The 11519-nt window shown below is 31.1% G+C and overlaps 3 protein-coding genes and 1 long non-coding RNA gene across 4 annotated transcripts in view; 3 read left to right on the top strand and 1 right to left on the bottom strand.

Annotated features, from left to right (window-relative positions):
- Positions 1-10300, bottom strand: part of LOC105250777 (solute carrier family 25 member 40) — a 13290-nt gene extending 2990 nt beyond the window's left edge. The window contains exon 1 of the mRNA XM_025410521.1: positions 10208-10300. The gene's annotated coding sequence lies outside the window, so the exon portion shown is untranslated. The remainder of the gene's footprint in view (positions 1-10207) is intronic.
- LOC105250776 lies at positions 1204-2678 on the top strand. Its single transcript, XR_002192536.2, has 5 exons — positions 1204-1329; positions 1418-1571; positions 2175-2321; positions 2413-2489; positions 2648-2678. It is a non-coding gene; the product is annotated as an uncharacterized LOC105250776 (long non-coding RNA).
- Positions 2721-5400, top strand: LOC109609722 (ribonucleases P/MRP protein subunit POP1). The gene is made up of 2 exons (XM_020027376.2): positions 2721-4055; positions 4143-5400. Exons 1-2 carry the CDS (start codon positions 2804-2806, stop codon positions 5204-5206), a joined length of 2316 nt encoding a protein of 771 aa, XP_019882935.2. The 5' UTR covers positions 2721-2803; the 3' UTR covers positions 5207-5400.
- LOC105254001 (ribonucleases P/MRP protein subunit POP1) lies at positions 7680-10725 on the top strand. The gene is made up of 4 exons (XM_025410533.1): positions 7680-9028; positions 9116-9820; positions 10211-10329; positions 10627-10725. Exons 1-4 carry the CDS (start codon positions 7768-7770, stop codon positions 10723-10725), a joined length of 2184 nt encoding a protein of 727 aa, XP_025266318.1. The 5' UTR covers positions 7680-7767.
- The last annotated feature ends 794 nt before the right edge of the window (positions 10726-11519 follow it).

The following is an 11519-nucleotide window of genomic DNA, read 5'->3' as shown; positions in this document are numbered from 1 at the left end:
GATAGAATGTGGATAATGAAATCGCGCGGAAAAAAGAACCAATCATTTTCTCGCTCTTGTAAAAATATGACAAGTTGATTGGCTGACACATTCATCTCCCTTTGCCTGATTGGTTGATGCTTTCTTTATCGCGTCGTGTCTACATAAGCTATCGTTCGCGCCAAAGAAGACCGTGTTTCCGTTCCCATGACTATTATAAATTTCTATGGTGAGAAGAGACACGTGGATTCTGCATTTCGTGCTTGTATCAAACATTAAATACCTCAAGATACCTATTTTTAAAATAATAATCTTTATTAATAATAATTTTTATTAATTTTCTGTTTTTAATTTTCATTAACAGAATTATTTTAAATATTAATTTAATTTTTTATTAAATTATTTAAATTTAATAAAAAATTTTATTTAAAAAATTATTTACATTTAAATTACATAAATGAATTTATATAAAACAATTAACTATTTTTTATTTATTTTTATACATTTTTTATTTAATTTTAATATTGTTTTATTTTATTTTTACTAATCTACTCGTCTCTCATCGAACCTTAATTCTTTTACATATAAAGGTGCAATTTCATTGACGCTAAAAAGTAGCGTCAACTATTGGTTGAACAAAGAAGTAAGTAGTTGCTTCTTTGTTCAACCAATGGTTGACGCTACTTTTTAGCGTCAATGAGGCCGCATCTTAAAGGTGCAATTTCATTGACGCTAAAAAGTAGCGTCAACCATTGGTTGAATAAAGAAGTAAGTAGTTGCTTCATTGTTTAACCAATGGTTGACGCTACTTTTTAGCGTCAATGAAATTGCACCTTAAAGGTGCGGCCTCATTGACGCTAAAAAGTAGCGTCAATCATTGGTTGAACAAGGAGGTAAGTATAGTTGCTTCATTGTTCAACCAATGGTTGACGCTACTTTTTAGCGTTAATGAGGCCGCATCTTAAGAAGACGTGAAGATGACGTCCTTTGTTTCTTGCCAATAGAAAAAGAAGAAAATAAAATCGCACGGAAAAAAGGACCAATCATTTTCTCGCTCTTGTAAAAATATGACAAGTTGATTGGCTGACACATTCATCTCCCTTTGCCTGATTGGTTGACGCTTTCTTTATCGCGTCGTGTCTACATAAGCTATCGTTCGCGCCAAAAAAGACCTTGTTTCCGTTTCCATGACTACCACAAATTTCTATGGTGAGGAGAGACGCATGGACTCTGCATTCTGCATTTCGTGTCTGCATGAAACATTAGGTTAGATAACTCAAGATACCTATTTTTAGTACCTCGAAGAAGACGTCCCTTGTTCTGTCAATAAAAAAGAAGAAAACAAAAGATGTTAGTATCTTATAAAATATTATAAAATTGCATGCACGGTTTATTTGTTTAGTCCACGTGGATTAACAATCGTGTAATTTCTCTTTAGGCGCGAAAAAACAGGAACTCAAACGTCATGGCAAAGAAGAGGAAACAATTTGACGAATATTTGGGAGGATCCGAGACCCTTCCATCTGAAGTGTCTATCATGCAATTCGTCTCTTCACGAGCCCGTGAAATTTCCGCGATGACATCTTCGATTGGTATGTATCTTGCAAAGATAAAAAAAATATCAAGTACATAAAAGTATTCTACCTTTTGTGCAACAATATGTTTAATAAAAAAAGTCTTTAAAAATAATTTACTGTAATTTTCCTTAATAAAATAAAAAATTTTTCTAAAAAATTAAAACCTCAAAAAATAATATTCCTAAAAAGACACGAAAACTTAAAATATTAAAACTAAATATCAAATCAATAATTAATATTAGCCAAGAGCAATTTGTAAATTTGATATTATTTAAGAGCAATTTGTAAATTTGATATAATATTTGCCATAAAATATCAATCTTACATTGTAAAAATATATATAAATTCTCCCTAAGAAATTAAAATGCATTTTATTTGTATTCAGAAAAACTTTTTGATTTTTAAAATTGATACTAAATGAGAATTAGGATTTTTTTAATTCATAAAATATTTTTTATATAATATATATAATTTTTATAAAAATGTATACCTTGCAAAAAAGCTTCCTTAAATATGTTTTTCCCACAATCTTCTACTTAGATCTACCTGATTAGTTGAACTGCATGAATGCGATTTATTTGTTTAGAGCACATGGATTAACAATCGTGTAATTTTTAGCCGCAAAAAATTGTCATGGCGAAGAAGAAGAAACATTTTGACGAATTGAAATTTTGGAAGGATCCGAGACCCTTCCATCTGAAATGTCTATTATGTGATTCGGCTCTTCGAGGGCCCATGAAATTTCCAAGGTGACATCTTCGATTGGTATGTATACGTTGCAAAAAATATAAACTTGCTTAAATATGTCTTTCCCACGACCTTTTCCTTAGATCAGTTAAGAAAACATTTCTTCTAGCTTCTGCTGCCTAGCGAGTTGGATCTCATGCGTTTTCATATTCATCAAACGTATTTATTCAGCAACAACTTTAAGAGGTGCCTCTACCTTTTTAATTTCATAGAAATAATTCTCTTTTTATCTCTTTAAGATTGACTTTCTTTTTTATACAATTTTTCACAAAGGTAACATTCAACAATGAAACGTTAAGATTTGATTGTAATTGAAATAAAAAAACATTTTTTTTTTGTTACAGAAAATCCTAAGTAAACCAAGTTAATATTTCAAAAGTCATATATATATATATATATATATATATATATATATATATATATATACGCAGATGTGTCATATCTCGTAACGTTAAAAGCTTATCACCTAGACTGTGAGAGGAAAAAAAAGAGAGGACAAAATGCGAAAATGGCAGTCGGCGAGCAGCCAAAATTTACCATCGACGAGTAAGCAGCAACCATCCCATGAGACGATCTGCTTAGAGACTCACACCTGGCATGCAAAACGTTTTCACATGATCGACAAGTGGGGATATAAAATTCCACATTATTTAAAGGACAAGAGCTCTAAAGTCAGTTACAATGCTGCAACAAAAAACTGCCTTTTACAAGATATTTCTTACTATACCTGTATCGAAATAGTAGGAAAGAAAAATTTGTTGGAAGCAACTTTGAAGGAACATTGTAATCCGAAAAAAACTTTTGCTGCAAAGATGTACACCGATGGGCAAAAAGAAGGTATGGTAATGTTCTTTAAAAAGAATGGCTATCCACAGTTTCCTATTGGTAATGTGAACTTTTTCTGGAAGCTAAGCTATACAAAGAAAAAAACCATTTGGATATGGGTACATCCTGCTTTTTATAGTGATTTTCTTAGTGAGATTATATCTAGTTTTGAGTTTAAACACAATAACGCGGAACAAAATAAAACTGACATTTCACACAATTTAAATGATATGTACACAAATGACGCAGGCTGTAAAATGCTTGTATTAAAATATGCATTAAATAGATTCAGACTTTCTGGGCCAACAGCTTTAACTGTACTAAAAGAAGCATTACATGTACCATCTCTAATTGAACTAGATTTAGATTCGAAAAATTGCCCTATGACAAAAGAACAGTATAGCTCGTTAAATGAAAAATTAGATACATCAACAGGTAATAATGTCTCTGTGCAACCTGTGGAGAAAATGGTAATTGATGAAAATGAAAAAGATACCAAAGGTTTGACTATACAAGATCGTAAGGAAATAATGTGGCATACTAAATATTATAAAAAAAGAGAAAATATAGAAGCTTTTAAGATACAAAAGCAAATGTGGCAATCGTTGAAGGTTTTGGAATCACCACGTTTTCCGTTACCAACATATATTATTGCATTAACCGTTTTAGATCCACGCTTTTATTTACCTGTAAGAAGCACGAAAACTGAGATTCCTTCATCTGCTGAAAACTTACATTCTCAGTTATCAAATAACTTAAATCGTTCTCCTATTTGGAATGCACAAATACGTCAGATCGTAAGCAGTTCTTGTGTGTCCAAACACACAATCGACAAGATTGAACTTGGTATGTCAGATAATCCATATTTCAGTAAGGATGCAAAAATACCGATACTTCTTATACAGAAACCAGCAGTAACTTCTTCAGGTATGTAATAAGTATAATTTACAATTATTTATAAGGTATATATTATTCCTTGATTGCAATTAAAAGTACATTGATATATTGTTCCAGGTTTAGGTTCCAGGATAGATATTATTATACCATCTAGATGGGCAATGGCATTTTGGATGGCACTTTTAATGCGATCTCCATTAGTAGGCGGACTTCGAGAAACCAAATTAGTAGTTTTTGAAAGTTTAGAACCATATGGACCTGATATTAATGATCCCGACACTCCTGCTTACAGAGAAGAAGCGTCGACAAGAAAGGAGGAATTAACCAATGAATATTTTTCTCATTCGCCAATCCAAAGAGTTAACTTTATCAAATTTGGCATTTGGAGTCCTTTCTTCTGCGATTGGAAAAATTTAACCAAAGACTGGTCGGACGTTGAAGATTTTTACGTTCTGAGACACTTTAGACTTTTAGCACTTTTAAGAACAGTAATTAAAACTATTGAACATAAGAATGCAAGGTCCAAATCAACTGTCCAAGGGTCACAATTCGATTTTCGAGAATTCGATGAATATCAAAATTGCCTGGTACAAGTCAAATTGTCGATATTGAACATAGGAACGTTGGATGATTTCGCGATCATATGTATACCAACACCCAATGATTTGCGAAGTTTCGAAAATAATGAAAATTATGATGGTCCTATGGAAAAATGTCACACCGATCGGAATGAAGAGTACCGCAAAATATTACGTAGATTACACTTAATGGAATTGGAACAACTAAGACACAAAGTTAAACTAAGGTACAGAGTTAAACGGAAGAAAACGTCCCAAGATAATGTATTGCCGGAGGAATTTGATGACATTCATGACGAGATTAATAGTGCAAAACGTCAGAAAATGATATCAGATCATGCGGAAGAAATGAGAAAATTGTATCTCCCAGAATCGACGGAGGTTCGCCATTCCTGCGGTAGAGAAGTCATGGGATACGTAACGATGGGCGGTTATTCATTTCTTCGTAGGAAATTTATTGGCATCGGATATGTCACATTACCTTCGCTACTCAAAATTATTCGCAAAAAGTCTAACATTGTTCTCGTTAGGAATAATAAAGAACTACAGTATAGATTTGTACGATTAGAAATATTAGTAGATATTAATAAGAGATGTAAGTAGATATTAATTATTAGTAGATAAGTGTGCGTCATAAGTATATTTTTATTTTATGTATATTTTATCTTATTACCAGAGTCCGGATCTCAGGGCCGTTTCTCCCACTCCTAGTGCATGCTAGCAGCCGAGCGCCCCGAAAAACAGTACCGTCTATGATCTATGCCGGTGTTGTAATGATAGCAAAGGGAGCACCATCGCGTAGCAAAATTATATATATATTTAATAATATAATAATTTTAATTTAATAATTATTATATGTGTATATATATATATATATATATATATATATACACATATAATAATTATTAAATTATAATTATTATATAATTATTATATGTGTATGTGTGTGTGTGTAGATTTAATTATACATATGCATATAAATTTATATATATATATATATATATATATATATATATAATATATATATATATATATATATATTATATTATTTTATATTTTAAATTATATATATATATAATTTAAAATATAAAATAATATAATAAATAATTATATTTTGTTTTTCTTTGCGACGATGTCCTCCTTGCTACCATCACTATACCGCCATAGATTATCGATACTGCTTTTCGCGGCGCTCTGTCGTATGCACTTGGAATGATGAAGACGGCACCGAGATCCGACTCTCCAAGACTCTGTTTACATTATATACCTATGCAAATATATGTAAATGTATCAATGTATATATTTTTAAATTTTTTTTGTACAAGAATAAAGTCAAATATTTCAAATAATATTTTTTTACACTATTTTCAGTAAAAATAATTTCCAAAGAGTCAATAATAGATGGATTGATAGTGATCATGATCGATAAATTTGGTTTGGTTTTATTTAAAACTTTCATTAAACAGTATGATTTAATTTTGCTCTTCAATACACTTTGCTTCTAAAATGTACATTTATCAAACGGTACAAAAATAATTACATAAAATATAATTTCTAATTATCTGCTGTGTAATTATAATGATTATTTTATATATAATATTTAACGTACTAATAACCAGTGTTATATTTTAAAGTTTTTTTACATTTTCTGTTATACGAAACTTATATAATTCTTCTTTGTATTGATTCTATATAATCATTCATTCATTTCAACTTGGAATTGTCGGTTCGGTGTCATCACATATCAATAATTATTTGGTATTTTAAAAACAGAGATTCAATTTCGTTCCACTCACAAGATCCTTTTTACGGATCTAAAGGTCTATCTAGATATAATGCGTTTAATGATCGCGCGGAAAAAAGAACCAATCAATTTCTCGTTCTTATAAAAATATGACAAGTTGATTGGCTGACGCATTCGTCTCCCTTTACCTGATTGGTTGACGCATCTTTCTTTGCCGCGTCGTGCCTATGTAAACTATTGTCCGCGCCAAAGAAAACTGTGTTTCCGTTTCCATGACTACCACCAATTCTATGGTGAGGAGAGACACGTGAACTTTGCATTTCGTGCCTGCCTCAAACATTAGGTTAGATACCTCAAGATACCTATTTTTAGTAATAATAATTTTTATTAATAATAATTTTTATTAATTTTCATTAATAGAGTTATTTTAAATATTAATTTAATTTTTTATTAAATTATTTAAATTTAATACAAAATTTTATTTTAAAAATTATTTATATTTTAATTACACAAATAAATTTATATAAATAATTAACTATTTTTTATTTATTTTTATTCATATTTTATTCAATTTTAATATACTTTTATTTTATTTTTACTAATTACTCATCTCTCATCGAATCTTAATTCTTTTATACGTACAAGAAGAGGTGAAGAAGACGTCTCTCGTTCCTTATCAATAAAAAAAAAAGAAAAAAAAGAAAAAAAAGACGTTAGTATAATAAAATACTATAAAATTGCATGAACGCGATTTATTTGTTTAGTCCACGTGGATTAACAATCGTGTAATTTTTAGGCGCGAAAAAATGGTCATGGCGAAAAAGAAGAAACAATTTGATGAATTGAAATTTTGGAAGGATCCGAGACCCTTCCTTCTGAAATGTCTATTATGTGATTCGGCTCTTCGAGGGCCCGTGAAATTTCCAAGGTGACATCTTCGATTGGTATGTATACATTGCAAAAAATATAAACTTGCTTAAATATGTCTTTCCCACGACCTTTTCCTTAGATCGGTTAAGAAAACATTTCTTCTAGCTTCTGCTGCCCTGCGAGTAGGATCTCACGCATTTTCATATTCATCGAACGCATTTATTCAGCAACAACTTACTTTAAGAAGTAGTGCCTCTACCTTTTTAATTTGATAGAAACAATTATCTTTTTATCTCTTTTAAGACTGACTTTCTTTTTATACAATTTCTCACAAAGGTAACATTCAACAATAAAACGTTAAGATTTGATTGTAATTGAAACAAAAAAACAATTTTTTTTTGTTACAGAAAATCCTAAACAAACCAAGTTAATATTTCAAAAGCTTCATATATATATATATATATATATATATATATATATATATATGCAGATGTGTTATATCTCGTATCGTTAAAAGCCACCTAAATTGCGAGAGGTATATTTGGCAAAAATGGCAGAGTCGGCGAGCAGGCAAAATTTACCATCGACGAGTAACCAACCATCCGATGAGATCTACTTAGAGACTCACACCTGGCATGAAAAATATTTTCACATGATTGACAAGTGGGGACATAAAATTCCACATTATTTAAGTTACAAGAGCCTTAATAGAAAAGCCAGTTACAAAGCTATAACAGAAAACTGCCTTTTACAAGATATTTCTTACTATACCTGTATCGAAATAGTAGGAGAAAAAAATTGGTTGGGAGCAACTTTGAAGGAACATTGTGATCCGAAAAAAATATTTACAGCAAAGATGTACACCAATGGTCAAAGAGAAGGTACAATAATGTTCTTTAAAAAGAATGGCTATCCACAGTTCCCTATTGGTAATGTGAACTTTTTCTGGAAGCTAAGCGAGACAAACATTAAAACCATTTGGATATGGGTACATCCTGCTTTTTATAGTGATTTTCTTAGTGAGATTATATCCAGTTTTGACTTTAAACAGAATAACGTGGGACAAGGTAGAACTGACATTTCACACAATTTAAGTGGTTGGTACACAAATGACGCAGGCTGTGAAATGCGTGTATTAAAATATGCATTAAATAGATTCAGACTTTCTGGGCCAACAGCTTTAACTGTACTAAAAGAAGCATTACATATACCATCCCTAACTGAACTAGATTTGGATTCGGAAAATTACCCTATGACAGAAGAACAGGATAGCTTGTTATGTGAAGAAGAATTAGATACATCAACAGATAGTAATGTCTCTGTGCAACTTGTGGAGAAAATGGTAATTGATGAAAATGAAACATATACCAAAGATTTGACTATACAAGATCTTAAGGAAAAAATGTGGCATACTAATTATTATAAAAAAAGAGAAAATATAGAAGCTTTTAAGATACAAGAGATAATGTGGCAATTGATGAAGGTTTTGGGATCACCAAGTTGTCTGTTATCGAATATGATTAATGGATTAACCGTTTTAGATCCACGCTTTTATTTACCTGCAAAAAGGACGAGAACTGAGATTCCTCTTTTTTCTGAAAACTTACGTTGTCATTTACCATATAACTTAAATCGTTCTCCTATTTGGGATGCACAAATACGTCATATCGTAAACGATTCTTGTGTGTCCACAAATACAATCGAAGAATTTATCCGTGTATCTGGTGTGTCTAATAATCCATATTTTAATAAGGATGCAAAGGCCAAAATACCGATACTTCTTGTACAGAAACCTGCGGTAACTTCTTTAGGTATATAATGAGTATAATTTATAATTATTTACGATGTATATATTATTCCTTGATTGCAATTAAAAGTACATTGATATATTGTTCCAGGTTTAGGTTCCAGGATAGATATTATTATACCATCTAGATGGGCAATGGCATTTTGGACGGCACTTTTAATGCGATCTCCATTAGTAGGCGGACTTCGAGAAACCAAATTAGTAGTTTTTGAAAGTTTAGGACCATATGTACCTGATATTAATGATCCCGACACTCCTGCTTACATGAGAGAAGCGTCGACAAGAAAGGAAGAATTAACCAATGAATATTTTTCTCATTCACCAATCCAAAGAGTTAACTTTATCAAATTTGGCATTTGGAGTCCTTTCTTCTGCGATTGGAAAAATTTAACCAAAGGCTGGTCGGGCGTTGAAGATTTTTACGTTTTGAGACACTTTAGACTTTTAACACTTTTAAGAACGCAAATTAATATTATTGAACGTGAGAATACGACGTCCGAATCAACTGTGCAACAGTCAGAATTCAATTTTCAAGAATTCGATGAATATCAAAATTGCCTGGTACAAGTCAAATTGTCGATATTGAACAAAGGAACGTCGAAAGAGTTCGCGATCATATGTATGCCGAAACTCGAAGATTTGCGAAGTTTCGAAAATAATGAACATTATGACGGGCCTGTCCATAAACATAACGCCAATCCGAATGAAAATTCCAGCACAAAATTACGTAGAATACGCTCGATGAAATTGAAACGACTAAGTCAGCGCAGAGTTAAACGGAAGAAAACATTCCAAGGTAAAGTATTGCCGGAGAAATTTGATGTCGTTCATGACGTGATGAATCGTGCAAAACTCTCAAAACTTAACAAAACAATATCAGATCGTGAGAAAGAAAAGAGAAAATTGTATCTCAAAGAATCGACGGAGGTTCGCCAATCCTGCGATAGAGAAGTCATGGGATACGTAACGATGGGCGGTTATTCATTTCTTCGTGCAAAAGGTATTAGCATCGGATATGTCGCGTTACCTTCGCTACTCGAAATAATTCGCAAAAAGTCTAACATTGTTCTTGTTAGAAATACTAAAGAACTACAGTATAGATTAGCACGATTAGAAATATTAGTAGATATTAAGTCTGCGTCATAAGTATATTTTTTACTTTATGAACATTTTATCTTATTACCAGAGTCCGGATCTCAGAGCTGTTTTCCCCACTCCAAGTGCATGGTAGCGGTTGAGCGCCGCGACAATCCACCATCTATGATCTATGCCGGTCTTATGATGATAACAAAGGGACACCATCCTGTAAAAAAATTTTATTTATATATATATATATATATATATATATATATATATATATATATAGATTTAATAGTATAATAATTTTAAGTTAATAATTGTGTATATATATGTATATGTATGTAGATTTAATTATACATATACATAAAATATAAATTTGTATATATATATATATACATTATTTAAAATATAAAATAATATAATAAATTATTATATTTTGTTTTTCTACGCGACGATGTCCTTGTTACCATCACACTACACCAGTGTTGGGATTTACTTGCAACTTTTGGCCATATTTCTTAGCTTACGCCTACTGTTCCTCTCTTACTCCTCTCGCGCGAACTATCGCTCTTAAGGAGCGCTCAGGATCATCCGCGTCACAAATGTAACGTGGCAGTATAAGTTCTTTTTATTGTTTATTATTAATAAAAATAATTATCCTATTATTAAATACGTATATGTTCTGTAGTAATTTAAAATATTTGTATTTTAAATGTAATTAATAGAATAATTATTTTTATTATTAATAAACAATAAAGAGAACTTAGATAGATAGATTGTTACATTACATTTATGACGCGCACGTTCCTGAGCGCACCTTAATTACGAGTAAGAGGTAAGAAAGCAACAGTAGGTGTAAACCAAGAAATCTGGCCTAAAGTTGCAAGTAAATCCCAGCACTGTCCTAGACGATACAGCTTTTTCCCGCGCTTAATCGTTAGCATGCACTTGGAGTGATGAAGACTGCACCGAGAACCAATTCTCCAAGACTCTGTTTACTTTATATATCTATGCAAATATATGTAAAGGTATCAATTTGTATATCAATATGTATATATTTTTTAATTTTTTTGTGTGCAAGAATAAAGCCAAATATTTCAAATAATATTTTTTTGCACTACTATCAGCAAAAATAATTTCCCAAGAGTCAATAACAGATGGATTGATAGTGATTGATCAATTTGGTCTGATTTTATTTAAAACTTTCATTAAACAGTATGATTTAATTTTGCTCTTTAATACACTTTGCTTCTAAAATGTACATTTATCGAGCGATACAAAAGTAACTACATAAAAAATTAATTTCTAATTATCTGTTGTACAATTATGATTTTTTTATATATATAATGTTTAACTAATAACCAATGTTATCTTTTACGGTTTTTTGCACTTTCTGTTACATGAAACTTATGTTT

Source organism: Camponotus floridanus, unplaced genomic scaffold, assembly GCF_003227725.1.
Source record: "Camponotus floridanus strain SB8 unplaced genomic scaffold, Cflo_v7.5 scaffold32, whole genome shotgun sequence".
Lineage (NCBI taxonomy): Eukaryota > Metazoa > Arthropoda > Insecta > Hymenoptera > Formicidae > Camponotus > Camponotus floridanus.
The sequence above is the reverse complement of the archived record's forward strand: the minus strand, read 5'-3'. Positions and strand labels throughout refer to the sequence as shown.